Genomic DNA, 14,636 nt, shown 5'->3' on the forward strand with positions numbered 1-14,636 from the left:
ACACGTGCCTGCCGACTGAGACCCTGCCCCTGAGCCGGGGGTCCCCGCTGCCTGGTACTGCTGCTCAAAGCCAAGTGCAGGCAACCCGTCCTGGTACTTACGGCCAGCCACCCCCAGGGTATGTGGGGACTGCAGCTTGGTGGGAGCCGGCAGCCCCTCCTGGCTGCGTGTGTGTGTGCACGTGTGCGTGTTATGTATACGTGTGCATGAGTGTGTGCACAGATGTTTGTGTGTGCATCCACGTGCACAAGGAGTGACACGTGTGCGTGAGTGTCCATGTGTGTAGACACGTGCATGTGCGTGAGCGTGGATGTGTTTGCATGTGCTTCCGTGTGTATAGACACGTGTGTGTGCATGAGCGTGGAAATGTATTTGTATGTGCGTCCGTGTGTATAGACACATGTGTGTGTGCTTGTGCATGAGCATGGACATGTGTGTGTGCACGAGCGTGGACACGTGTGCATGAGTATGTGTGTGCACAGACACGTGCGTGTGCACGTGTGAACACGTGCACGAGCATCTGTGTATGGACACGTGTGTGCACGAGCGTGGACACGTGTGCATGAGTATGTGTGTGCACAGACACGTGCGTGTGCACAAGTGTGAACACGTGCACGAGCATCTGTGTGTATGGACATGTGTGTGCACGAGCGTGGACACGTGTGCGTATGTGTGTGCACAGACACGTACGTGTGCACAAGTGTGAACACGCGCACGAGCATCTGTGTGTATGGACACGTGTGTGTACGAGCGTGGACATGTGTGCGTATGTGTGTGCACAGGTTGATGCTCGTGTGTGTGTGTGTGTGTGTGCACATGTGCTTCATAAATCCTGTGAATTGGGCTTTCCCTGCTGTTACTGGAGGCTGCGTGGCTGTTGTGGACAGAGTGTGGGAACTAGCGTGTCCCGCCAGGGTGCGTGCCCAGTCGTGTGTCGCTCTGCCCTTGAATTGGGTCTGTGTCACTGGGACACGCCGGTCAGTTTGCCGCTTCTGCTCCAGTCAGACGTTGCACGGTGAGGACCTTCATCCTGCCCACGTCCCCAGGGGACCCCCAGGCCCGTGGGCTGCTCTGGGGGCCTCGCGTGGGTCTGTGGTGGGCATGCTGAGGTGAGGACGGGGGCCCACCCGCTCGCCCGCTTCACACAGAGTTGGGGCCTGAGGGTCCCCAGGGAACTTGGCGAGGAGTCCCCACCGACAGGAAGGCTCGCAGGCTTGGGTGGCCCTGAGAGCAGTTCTGGCCCCAGCGTGCCTGCTTCGGGGGCTGCCTCCCTGACTGCCCACATCCCTCCTTCCCGAGGCCCTGTAGCCGTGATGCCCTGAGGGCACCTGTCACCCCACGCCCCAGGCTCCTGCTGGGCCGAGGTCTCCAGGGTGCCTCGTCAGGGACACACAGGCAAGAGGACACTCGGCCTTGGGGCTCGGTGTCCTGGGCCCCGGGGAGGGAAGGAGCGCACCAGCCAGGGCTGCACAGGGAGCCCTGGGATGCTCACCCTGCCTCCCCTGCGGCTCTGTGTCGGGCTGTTGTCCCAGCCCTGAGCTTTAGCCGCAGTGTCCTTGAGCTGCTCTCGATGCCCCATCCTGAGTGAGGGCCCAGGAAGGCCAGCAGCCGTGGGCAGCGCTGCTTCCCAGGCCCAGCCCCTGGCGGGACGTGGGCGGGCTGCTGCTTTCTCACACTGCCCTTTACACTCGCGGCCCCGGCCCCTGGCCGCCCTCCAAGACTTGGTTTCCCCACATGACGTCCTGGGCCAGGGCCCTCCTGCTGGGCATCTGCGTCCTCGCGGCCTCTGCACACCTTCCATGGGGAGACCTTGGGAAGTGGGGTGAGGGGCAGATGCAGGGGCCGGCATTGGGGCAGATGCAGGGGCCGGCATTGGAGGACCTTGGGGGGCCCAAGTGGGGTCCTCTGCTGCCCCCCAGACTGCACAGGGATGCCTCTCTCTCTGCTGGTCTCCCCTACCTGTGGTGTCACTCACGGCTACCAGCCTGTGGCCTGGGCTTCCCCTTCTCCTCCTCAAGGCCCTGGACGCGCTGGACCCCTTGTAAGTGGGGGCGCCCCAAGAGCCAGGCTCGCCTCCCACTGGGGGAAGGCAGGGAGGCCCCTCCTGGTGTGGGCAGCCGATTGCCGAGGCCCATGATGCTCCTCTGTGGCCGAGCACGGCTACCCTCCCTCCCCAGGCCCTTCAGTGGGAGCTCCTTGGAGACTCCAGAGCCCCGTGCGTGTGAGGCAGGCCAGGCTCACGTCTTAAGGCAGCTGCAGGCCCAGCAGAAGGGATGATGACGTGGAGACTGGTTTCAGAGTCAGGGTGACCTGGGCCATCGTCAGGGTGGTGTCCCCGGGCCCTGCCTTGGCCTTGGGCGCCCCCACCCCCAGCCTGAGCCTGCTGGGCTCCTTGGGGAGCAGGGATGACTCCCAGGCCACCTGTGGCTTTGGCGACCCCCATGCAGAGCTGGGCTGCTCAGCGGGACTGAGGGGCCAGTGCAGCACCCAGGAGACCCGCCATTCACCACCCGCCCCCCCGTGCCCACTGGTGCCAGGCCGTGCCAGGCTCAGTGGGCTCGGGGGGAGAGCCCGGAGGTCTGGAGCAGGACTGAGCCCTGTGAACAAGGGCCTGCAGCCCAAACAGCCTTGCCAAGAGGAGGGGCCGTGCTTGCACAGTGTGCCCCCCAAGAGCTCCTGGGGCAGGTTGGGTGCCACACGTCGTTTGCCTCCTGTGGCTCACGAGGAGTCAGGAGGTCAGGACTAGCCCCTCTCTATTGAAGATGCAGCACAGAGATGCCCAGTAACTTGCCCAAGGTCACACAGTGACAAGGTGGGGGACAAGAAAGATTTGGGCAGGTACCCGGCCCTTCTGATCTTCCTTCTGTGCCTGGTGCCACCAGAGGCCCCAGCTTGGAGGCCCCCCTTTGCAGGATCTTGACAGGTTTCGATAACGTCCACTCAGACCTGGCCATGGCAGACCAAGCATGAGCGAGATAGTGCGCCGTTGTTGGAGACAGTCTCAGGGGTCTGTGACTGGACGGGAGGTGGGGAGGGGTGGCAGCCTCCTCCCCGTCCTTGTCTGTGAAGGACAGGCATCCGGAGGGCCGACTGGCCATCCCTCACATCCGGTCTCCTCCAGCCTGTTCCAGACCCGCCCGGCAGCCTCCAGGGACAGGTCTCCGGGCCAGTGCTGTCCTCGCTGTCCTCACTCCGAGCCACCAGTGGTTGCCCTGAGCGGGGGTGGGGGCCACAAGGAGATCACTTCCCTCCCTTCCTGAGCTGGCGGTCCCATGGGGGGGTGCGTGTATGTGTGGGTGTGCACACATGCGTGTGCTTGTGCATGTGTGTGCAAATATGTCACATCTGGTAGGTGCAGGTGCACCCACTTTCGTGTAAAAAGTCCACCGTCGGGAGCCCAGTGTCCTGGGAGCACATGTGAGGACAGGAGAGTCGGAGGGAGCAGGCAGGATGGTAGTTTGCAGGGGTGGACACACCAGGGAGCGTGAGGTGCGCACGGTAGGGGTGAGGAGGGCAGAAGCTACAGTGGGAAGCGCCAGCCTGCCTGTGCCCCGGCTGTGGGCTGTTGGGGCAGCAGAGGTCCCAGCAGACTGGGTGCCAGTGGAAAGGCCACTGGGCACCCTAGCTTCTGGCTGTGGTCACTGAGCCAGAGGCTTGGCAGGTGCAGGGCGGGGGTGGGTGGGGAGGTCACAGGGGTTAGGGAGGGGGGTGGGCCGGGCCCCCAGGGGACCTCGAGGGCTTTGCCTCCAGGGAGGCTTGAGTCAACAAGGAGTTGATGGCTCCTTGGCTGCCCTCCCAGCTGGGTCCCTGAGCTGCCCCTGTCTCCCCACAGTGAAGAAGAAGAGGGCCTGGCACAAACATGGCCCGGGGCAGACGCCCGACGTGAAGCCCGTGCAGAATGGCAGCCAGCTCTTCATCAAGGAGCTGCGGAGTCGGACCTTCCCCAGGTGGGCGGCAGCGGCCTCATCCTCCTGGGGCTCAGGGGCATGGCCTTCCCTCCAGGGGAGCGGTGCAGCCCCCCGAAACCCTAGGCACCTCTGGCTCTGCGGCCGGCCTCTCCCTTCTTAGCACCTGCAGACACAGGTGTTGGGGACCCTCTTCCTCTGGGCGCATCTAGCTCCCCCACCTGGGGTCGCCCTTTGCACGGAGCCTTCCTGAGGGACAGGCTGCTGTCCTCAGGTTATGTCCAGTCGAGCAGCGGGGCCTGGGGTCCTGCTTAAGACACCCCCCAGCCCCCATGGGCCCGGCCTTTCCTCTGTGCCCCTGGGCCTGGCACGCTGTCCCCGGGTCCCCATCGCAGGGCGCTCCCCACTCCCACCTGTGTCCTGCGTGAGGGCGGAGGGCTGAGGGCAGGGTCAGAGTCAGGGTCAGGGTCTGTGGGGAACCACTGAGAAGCAGCGCCTGGCACAAGGACCTGTGTTCTTAGAGCTGCTCTGGGCCACCTCGGCCCCTCACGCCTGGAAGACTTTTTTGTTTGTCTGACAGCGTCTTTGTTTGCCCTCGACTTTTGAAGAGTAATTCACTGGACACAGAATCCTGCATGGTGGGGTTTTTCCTTTTAACAGTTCAAATATTTTGCTCCACTGTCTTCTTGCATGCATGATTTCTGATGAGAAATCCAGTGTGACTCTTACCTGTGACCCTGCGTGGAGAAGGTCCTTCCCTCCTCTGGCTTCTTTCTTTCCCCCACTTTCCCTGAGATATAACTCACATACCATACAGTCCACCCGTTTGAAGGGTACGATTCAGTGGTCTTTACTGTATTCACAGATGTGGGCACCACCAACAGCCAATTTTAGAACGTTTTCATCACCCCAAAGTTTTTACTTAATATTCTGTTGTATGGATGGACCACATTTTTTTTATCCATTCATCAGCAGACACATTTGGGTTATTTCTGATTTTTGGCTACTGTGAATATTTCCGCTGTAAACATTCTTGTACAAGATCTTGTTGGACATATGTTTTCATGTTTTTAGGAGTAGCTCTGTATTCAGTTGTCTGAGGAACTGCCAGACCGTTTTCCAAAGTGGTTACACCGCTTTCTGATCCCACCAGCAGAGCATGAGGGTTCCAGTTTCTCATCGCCCTTACCGGCACTTGTAATAACCTGGCGCTTTGATTCTAACCATCCTTGTAGGTGTGCGGTGTTCCCTCACTCTGGTTTGATCTGCATTTCCCTAATGATGAGTGATGTTGAGCATCTTTTCATGTGCGTGCTGGTCGTTTGTATGTCTTCCTTGGAGAAATGTCAGTTCAGACCCTTTGCCTATTTTTAATTTTTTGTGTCTTTTTATTATTTAGTCATAAGAATTCTTTCCATATTTTAGAAGTCTCTTAACAGACATATGATTTGTGAATACTTTACCCTGTTTTGTAGACTTTTCACTTTCTCGGTTGTGTTCTTTGAAGCGCAAATGTTCGTCATTTTGATGGAGTCCAGTTTATCCATTTTTTATTTTGTTATTTGTGTTTTTGTTGTCATAGCTGAGGATCTTTTGCCAAGTCTAAACCCAACGTCATGAAGATTTATCCCTATGTTTTCTTCTAAGAGTTTTATAGTTTTTAGGTCTTACAGTTTGGTCTTTGATACATTTTGAGTTAATTTCTTCATATAGTGTGAGGTAAGGATCTAAATTTTTTTGAGTTAATTTCTTTGTATAGTGTGAGGTAAGGATCTTTTTTTTTTTTTTTTTGCATGTGGCTCTCCATTTGTCCCTGCACCATTTGTAAAAAGACAGTTCTTGGGGCGCCTGGGTGGCTCAGTCAGTTAAGCATCTGCCTTTGGCTCAGGTCATGATCCCAGATCCTGGGATTGAGCCCCGCATTGGGCTCCTGCTCAGCGGAGAGCTTGCTTCTCCCTCTCCCACTCCCCCTGCTTGTGTTCCCTCCCTCGCTGTGTCTCTCTCTGTCAAATAAATAAATAAAATCTTAAAAAAAATAAAGACAGTTCTTTTTCTATTAAATTGCCTTGGCCCTTAGCTATAAGTGTATGCATTTATTTCTGGACACTCAGTTCTGCACCACTAATCTCTGTTTACCCTTAGGCCAGTCTCACACTGTCTGGATTACTGTACTTTGCAGTATGTTTTGAAATGAAGAAGTGTTGAGTCCTCCAACTTTGTTTTTCTTTTTAAAGATCATTTTGGCATTCTGGGTCTGTTGCAACTCCATACAAATTTTAGATTCAGCTTGTTGAGTCTGCAGAGAAGTCAGCTGATAAGGATTATGGTGAATCTGTAGAGCAGGAGAGTCAGAGTATTGCCATCTGAAAAATGCTCAGTCTTCTAACCCATGGACATGGATATTTTGCCATTTATTGAGATCTTTTAAATTTCCATCAACAGTGTTTTATAGTTTTCAGAGTATAAGGTTTGTACTTCTTTTGTTGAATTTATTCCTAAATTTATTCTTCTTGATGTCTTTTAAATGAAACTGTTTTCTTATTTCATTGCTACTGTACTGAAATACAGTATAATTTTGAATATTATCTCGTATCCTGCAAATTTGATGAGCTAGTTTATTAGTTCTAATAGCTTTTTAGTAATTCCTTACATCTTTCTATATACAGGATCATGTCATCTGCAAATAGGTCATGTTCTTTCTTCCCTTCCAATCTGTGTTACTTTTTTTTTTTTCTTACATAATTGCTCTGGCTAAGACTTCTAGTCGACTGTTGAGTAGAAGAGGCTGGGCAGGGGGTGACCAGGGCCCCACTATTCTCAGGGTGCCACATTCAGGGTACAGGTTCAGTACCTGTGGGCCAGGTGGAAGAAGGGAGCCCCCATGTCTTGGCTGCCCTCACCCAACACTTAGAATCAGCCATAGACAGCTGGGGCCGGATGAGAAAGGCTGCCGTCCTGTTCCTCCAGGAGGAAATCCCTCTGCCTGGAAGCTGGGGAGCCCTCCCAGTCAGCATTCCTGTGTCCTTGGCTGCAGCCTTCCAGAGGGGAGTCTCCTCACCAAGCCAGGGAGGTGAAGAGAGGAGTGGTCACACACTCTTGCCTTTCCTACCAAGTTTTTGTAGATTTTCTCTACTAGATGTTTCTTCATTTGCTGTTTGCTCTTAGAATCATTTCCAGAGGTTTTGAATGTTTTTCAAAAATAATTTTTACCAGTTTCGCCAGGGTGTGGGTCAGTGGAGCTCTTCACGCTGTTATGGCAGAAGTAGATCTTGCTCATGTGGCCTTTTTCAAGATACTGTCTTTCATTTTTTGCAGTTTGATTATGACATGCCTACGAATAGTTTGGGGTCTTATCCTGCTTGGTGTTGTTTGAGTTTTCTGGATCTGTGGTTCCACATCTGCCGTTATTTTTAGACAATTCTCAGCCATTATTGCTTCAAACATTTCTTCTCCTCTCTCTCTTTCTTTTCTTTCTGGGATTCCCAACATGCATATGTTACTCTTTCTGCAGTTGTTCTCCACTTCTTGGATATCCTATTCCCTGCTTTTTTCATTCTTTTTTTCTCTTTGCATTTCAGGTTGGGCAGATTTTATTGACTTAACTTCTAGCTCACTGATTCTTTTCTTAGCCATGTCCCTCAAAGGCATTCTTCATTTCTGTTACAGTTTTCAATTATTTTTATCATTTACTTTTGGTTCTTAGAGTGTCCACTTCTCTACTTACATTTCCCTTCCATTCTTGCATGTTGTCTACTTTTTCCACTAGCACTCCTAACATATTAATCATAATTTTTTAAAAAGATTTTATTTATTTATTTGACAGAGAGACACAGCGAGAGAGGGAACACAAGCAGGGGGAGTGGGAGAGGGAGAAGCAGGCTTCCCGCCGAGCAGGGAGCCTGATGCGGAGCTTGGTCTGACCTGAGCCGAAGGCAGACGCTTAAAAACTGAGCCACCCAGGCGCCCCTTAATCATAATTTTTTAAAAGTTTTATTTTATTTTATTTTTTAAAGATTTTGTTTATTTGAGAGACAGAGAGAGCGCACACATGCGTGAGTGGCGGGGAGGGGCAGAAGAGGGAGAAGCAGGCTCCTCACTGAGCAGGGAGACCGACATGGGGCTCGATCCCAGGACCCTGGGATCATGACCTGAGCTGAAGGCAGATGCCCAACCAACTGAGCCACCCAGGTGCCCCAGTTTTAAAAAATTTCCTGTTTGATAATTCCAAATTCTGTGCTATATCTGAGCTGTGTTCTGATATTTTTTAAACTTTTTATTTATTTTTTAATTGTAATATAATTAACATATAGTGTAATATTATGTTAGTTTCAGGTGTACAAGATAGTGATTCAACAATTTTTTTAGAAGATTTTATTTACTTGAGCGAGTGAGCACATGAGCACGGGGAGGGGCAGAGGGGGAGGCAGAGGGAGAGAGAGAGAATTTCAAGCAGACTCTGTGCTGAGCCCGGAGCTGGACTCGGGGCTTGATCTCATGACCCAGAGATCATGACCTGAGCCAAAACGAAGAGTTGGATGCTTAGCGGACTGAGGCACCCAGGCACCCCGTGATTCAACAATTCTATACATCACTTCAGTGCTCATCAGGATAAGTGTACTCTTGAGCCCCCTCCCCTATTTCCCCCATCCCCCCACTCACCTCCCTTCTTGTGACCATCAGTGTGTTCTCTGTAGTGAAGAGTCTGTTTCTTGATTTGCCTCGCATCTTTTTCCTCCCTATGTTCATTTGTTTTTTTAAAATTCCACATATGAGTGAAATCATACGGTAATTGTCTTTCTTTGACTTATTTCACTTAGCATAATGCTCTCTAGCTCCATCTATGTCGTTGCAAATGGCAAGATTTCATTTTTTTTTTTTAAGATTTTATTTATTTGACAGAGAGACAGCGAGAGAGAGAACACAAGCAGAGGGAGTGGGAGAGGGAGAAGCAGGCTTCCCGCGGAGCAGGGAGCCCAATGCGGGGCTCGATCCCAGGACCCTGAGATCATGACCTGAGCCGATGGCAGACGCTTAACGACTGAGCCACTTGGGTGCCCAAGATTTCATTCTTTTTTATGGCTGAGTATATTCCATTGTGTATATACACCACATCTTCTATATCCATTCATGTATGGATGGACACTTGCGCTGCTTCCAACTCTGGGCTATTGTGAGTAATGGTGTTATAAACATAGGGGTGCATCTTTTTGAATTAGTGTTTTCATTGTCTTTTGGTGAATACCCAGTAGTGGGATTACTGGATCATATGGTATCTCTATTTCTTATTTTTTAAGGAACCTCCATACTGTTGTTCACAGTGTCTGCACCAGTTTGCACTCCCACCAGCAGTGCACGAGGGTTCCCGTTTCTCCACATCCTCACCAACACCTGTTATTTCTTGTCTTTTTGATTTTAGCCATTCTGACAGGTGCGGGGTGATTTGCTTTGTTTCTTTATACTATGGATTTCTTGCCTTTTAGCGTGCCTTGTGATTTTTTTGTTGAAAGCTGGACATGATGTATCAAGTCAAATGAACTGAGGTACTTATGCATTTAGAGTGAGGTTTCATGTTGACCTGACTAGGGACTAGGCTGTGTCCACTGTGGCTGTAGGTGCCAGACACATCACTTTCCTGTAGTTACCTTGTTTTTCCCTCCTCCCTGTTTTCTTTGGGCTTCCCTAACAACAACTTCTTAAATGGAATCTGTCTTGCAGCTCTCTGAATTATGCTCAACTGTTATCTGTTATATGGTTTGGGGACGGGAAGTGTTCTATAATTGAATAGTAAACCTCAGTGCTTCAGTGGGCCTGAGGCTCTGGGCTGTTACCTTTGGAAGCATTTCTTGGCCTTTGCTTTTTCTCTACTTTCCTGAGACAGGAAGCCAGTGGGGGCTGGAGGTGGCCACTGGCCCTTCCCCCTGTCAGATGAGGGCCTGGTTAAGTCAGTTCTCTTGGAAGGTAGACTTTTGTTATGGAGGAGAAACATAGTCGCTTCCCCCCAACCCTACCTGAAGTAGGAGCACATCTTCACCAGGACATCCTGAGGTAAAACCCATGAAAGTCTGGGTCTCCTCTGAGACAGAGCCCCCATGAGTTCTTACCTCTGAAGCTAGTTCGCACTCAACCTGTGCACTTTGTAAAAAATTACCATTTAAGTATTCCTCCCACTGACCACCTCCAGCAGCTTCTGCCTCAGGTAAGGTTATCTTGGTTATGATTTTCTGTATTTGCCTGTCGCCCCAGATTTCGGGGGTGGCTGTTTGCCCTATAACCCTAATTCTCTGTGAGTCTAAGAAAATTTGTTGATTTTCAGTTTGTTCAGCCTTTTTTCTTGTTGTGAGGACAGGAGTGACCATTTCCAAGCTCTTTACATGTTGAAGTCGAAACCAGAAGTCAACTCTAAGTTACTGTAACCCTGTCTAATTAATTGGTTATCTTTTTATTGTTGAGTTGTAATAGTTCTTTACATATTCTGGATACTTGTCACTTATCAGATACTTTCTCCCGTTCTGTGGGTTGCCTTTCCACTTTCTTGATGGTGTCACTTGAAACACAAATGTTTATAATTTTGATGGGGTCTAATTTATTTTGTTGTTGTTGCTTATGGTTTTGGCTTCCGAGAAACCATTGCCAAATTCAAGGTGATGAAGATTTATGCCTGTGTTTTCTTCTGAACGTTTTTATGGTTCTAGCTTTTATGTTTAGGTCTTCAACTCATTTTGAGTTAATTTGTGTATGTGATGTGAGGTAGGGCTCCCGCTTCATTCTTTTGCATGTGGACATCCAGTTCTCCCATGTGCCATTTGTTGAAATGACTATTTTTTCTCCATTGAGTTGTCTTGGCGCTCTTGATGCGAAGCAGTTGACCGTAGATGTTTGGGTTTATTTTTGGACGCTTGCTTCTGCCCCACTGATCCGTGTGTCTCTTCTCTCTTCTCATGCCAGCACCACACAGTCTTGATTACTGTAGCTTTGGAGTGAATTTTGAAATTGGTAAGTGTCCTCAACTTTGTTCTTCTCTTAAAAAGATTGTTTTGGTCATCTGGGTGCCTTGCGCTTCCATTCAGCACTCCCAGTTCAGCTTGTCAGTCTCTGCAGAGAAGTCTGCGGGTATTTTGATCGGGATTGTGTGAAATCCACAGCACAATTTTTCATTATTTCTCGAGTCCCATTTCTTTCTTCTAGATTCGATTTCCCTCTTGTTGAATTATTATCCTTTAGTGGTTCGGTAAAGGCCTATAGAAATAGTCTCTGTTTTTGAAAATGTTTTCGTTTCATTCTTACTCTTGAATGATTCTAATTTCTCTAAAATGGATCTAAAATTCGAGAGTAAAAGTTATTTTCCTTGAATTCTTTGAAGATAGTATTCTATTGTCGTTTGGCATCTCTTGTTGCTCATGAGATGTCTATTGTCAGTCTAGTGGCTCATGTTTTGGTTGGTTTGGCTTGACAAAAAATCTGTTTTTTTCTCTGAAAACGTTAAGATTGTCCCCTTGTCCTTGATGTACCACAGATATGCTACAATGCTCCCAGATGTGCATTTGGTTTTTTATTAATTCTACTCAGGACTCAGTCAGTTCTTTTAATTTGAGGAATCGTATCTTACCTCAGTTCTGAAAAATGTTCTATTTTCTTTTTTAATGGCACTTCTTCCCCATTCTCTATATTATTTTTCAAATATTTCATCAAATTCACCATTATTTTCAGGCAGCTACCACTGAATGCATCGTTGAGTTTTTAAAATTTTTCAGAAATGATGTTTTTCGTGTCTAGAATTTCTGTTCATGCCTCGTCCACGCTGCCCGCTCTGCTTTCCTCCCTCCCTGCTCTCTGCCCCATCCTCCCCGTTGCCTCGTGAATGTGTTCAGTGGGTTTGTCTGAAACTCCCTTTCCCCGTTGTCCGTTGTCCTCCGTGCTGGGACCTGCGCTCTGGCAGGTGGGTCTGCCGGCGCCCGTGGTCCACCTGTGCCGGTCAGGCGGGGCCTTCGGAGCGCGTGCTTTCCCATGGCAGCCAGCCCCCGCAGGACCGTTCTGTGTTTGCCTTTGCTGGGTCCTTACCTGATGCGTGGGGCTGTGTGAGGCCAGGGGGTTCGGGTTTGTCCGGCGCCTCCCGCAGCTGACTCTGCCCTGGCCCCCTGGCCCTGCGGCCGCCCCAGCTGCTGCTCACCGCACTCCTCCTCCTGGCTCACATGCCGCTTGTGCCTGGTCCGCGCCCAATGCTGTCACCCCGCGCTCCAGCCCCAGGGGGTCGCCTTGATCCTCGCCTTCCCTGGCCTCTTGGCGGACCGTGGCCCTGCAGCCCCTTCTCCTCGGAGCTGCGACCCCTCCGTCTGCCCGGCCTCCTCTCCTGCTGACCGCTCTCCCTGGGAGTTTGGTCCCTGCTGTGTCTCTGCCCTCAGAGTTCACGTCCGCCCCCCTGGCCTCCCGGACGGCCCCGTGCTCAGCCTCCTTCTGCAGCCTCTGGTCCTCTGAGCTCCAGACCCGTCTGTCCCACCGGTGCCTCTCTTGGCAAGTCTGACTCTTGCCTCAGCCCACGTCCGTGCAGCTCAGCTCCGGGCTGCCCCCTGCACACGCCTGCTTTCCTCCAGCCCTCAGACCATGGCCCCGGCCCCTGGGTCACGCGGCCCCCCCGGTCTTCACACTCGCACCCACTGCCGCCCCCTGGCCGGGGCAGCACGTGCCGAGCCTCCTCCTCCACAGTCGTGGTGCCCCCCCTGCTCCTGCTGCGGGCCCCTGTCCGTCCGCACAGCAACCGGACTGACCTCCAGCTGGGTCGCCCTGCGCACGCTGTCCCGTGGCTCCCCGTGCTCTTGGCTTGAGGCAGAAGCCCTCCAGCAGGCAGACAGGCCCCCAGCCGCCTGGCATCTCGCCCCTGCTCACCCTGGCCACATTCTCCCCACTCCAGGGCCTGTGCCTCTCCCCGCTGCCCCTGCAGGCCTGGACGGGCTGCTCTGACGCGGACTCCTGCCACCACCCCCCAGCCCCAGCTCTGCTCTCAGCTGTGGGCTTACAGCCTTGCCTGCCCCTCTGATGACAGTCTGTCTCCAGTGTCACCACCGGTGCTGTTCCAGCTGGGTCCCCAAGGCCCCTGGCCCCCCGGCAGGGCCCAGCACACAGCTGCCCCTGGGGCCTGTGCTCAGCTTGTCTCGGGGGTGGGTTCTCCCTGAAGAGGGGTTTGTCTCCCTCTGCCGTGTCCTCAGGCCCGACCCCAGCCCAATGCAGGGTGTGATATCGAGCACTAGGGAGGAGTCCCGTGGAGTGGAGGGTGGGCAGGTAGAGCAGTGGAGGAGGGGGAGAGAGCTTGCTCACACTTCTGCCTTTCTCTGCCATGGTGGGAGGGCTGGTTTCGGGGTGTCCCCATCCTGGGCCTCCTGGACCTTGAGGTCCCTGTCTGTGCCCCGTGGCTGCCCCGGGAGCCCTGGGCATGTGGGGGGGGGGGCGCGGGCAAGCCCTCCTCCCAGGATGTGGGAGGCGTATGGCAGGAGCCGGGGCTGCGTGTCCCCGGCCCCGAGGCCATAGCCAGGCCTATCCCAGAGCTGCAGGGCGGGGGCGCCGGCCGGCATGACCCCCCACCCCCACTTTTTCCACAGCGCGGAAGACGTGGTGGTCCGCGTGCCAGGCAGCCAGCTCACGCTGGGCTACATGGAGGAGCACGGCTTCACTGAGCCCATTCTCGTCCCCAAGAAAGATGGGCTGGGCCTGGCGGTCCCGGCCCCCACCTTCTATGTCAGCGACGTCGAGAACTACGTGGGTGAGTGGACTGCTCGCCGAAGGCCCGGCTGGTCCCCGTACCACGTGCTCCCTTCAGGAATTAGACCCCATGTCCCACTAAATGGCATGTGACCCTGGCCACTCCGCCTCAGTTATTCTGGCTGCAAAATGGGGGCTGTCTTGGGGACCCTTTCATTCTGCCGGCTGTGAGGGCCCCCTCCTCTGAGGTTTGTGCTGTGTCCCCCTCGGCCCCTCCCGGGCCAGCCTGGGGCCCGGCCTCCCTTGTCCGCCCCGGGACCCTTCCTCTCCGGATCCCTCCAGTTCCAGCTGATGCCGTCCTGCCCGGCCTGCCTCGTGTCCCCTGCCACTTCCAGCACTGTGGACGCCCTTGTCGGGGCAGCGCCGGGAGGAGGGCTGTGCCTGTGTGTGCTTGGGCATCGTCTGCGAGGCCGTCTCCCCCGGCAGTGACGGGCCCAGCTCTGGGGCCCTCGTGGTGGCTGGGGCTCGGGGCGTTCACGGGGGTGGCTGCGTGGCCAGTGCAGGAGGAGGGAAGACCCAGAGAATGCCCGGGGCCCCCGTGGCAGGGGAGCGAAGTGACCAGCGTCTGGGCCAGGCCGCACCCCTGGACTGACAGCTGGACTCTAGGGCCTGCCCGCCAGGCCCTGCCCACCTGGGAGCCAGTGTCTTCCTGCCGATGGCTCTGACAGACGACGTGAGAACACCATCAAGGCTGGGCCTGCGCTCGGCAGCACTCACGGCGCTGATTATTCACACCAGAGCCCTGCCTCAGTTACCCCAGGGGCCCGGCACGTGCCTTCCGGGCGGGCCATGTGAATCACACACCGAATTTGGTGTTTATGCCCATCGGCCTCTCCTCTCTCCCGAGGTTGTTGGAGGACCGGGGTTGTTGGTCCTAGAACGTCCCACATGGGGTATGTGGCCCCCAGTGTGTCCCGTAACTTGCTCCTGTGTCCCCAGTGGTTCCCGCACCGCCTGGGCAGACGCTCAGATTTGCAGTCA

At 53.6% G+C, this 14,636-nt stretch overlaps 1 protein-coding gene across 3 annotated transcripts in view; it reads left to right on the top strand.

Moving 5' to 3' along the window:
• PHF2 (PHD finger protein 2) overlaps positions 1–14,636 on the top strand; it is an 84,032-nt gene that overhangs the window by 43,118 nt on the left and 26,278 nt on the right. For 2 of the 3 annotated variants that reach the window (XM_078061683.1, XM_036113715.2), the window contains exons 3-4: positions 3,833–3,947; positions 13,496–13,656. In XM_078061683.1, the coding sequence (XP_077917809.1) occupies positions 3,833–3,947; positions 13,496–13,656 (276 nt within the window). Of the gene's footprint in view, positions 1–3,832; positions 3,948–10,879; positions 10,899–13,495; positions 13,657–14,636 lie in introns of those variants that run through there. The other variant, XM_036113717.2, reaches the window with a different exon arrangement.

The sequence above is a fragment of the Halichoerus grypus genome, chromosome 14 (assembly GCF_964656455.1).
Source record: "Halichoerus grypus chromosome 14, mHalGry1.hap1.1, whole genome shotgun sequence".
In the NCBI taxonomy this organism is placed as follows: Eukaryota; Metazoa; Chordata; class Mammalia; order Carnivora; family Phocidae; genus Halichoerus; species Halichoerus grypus.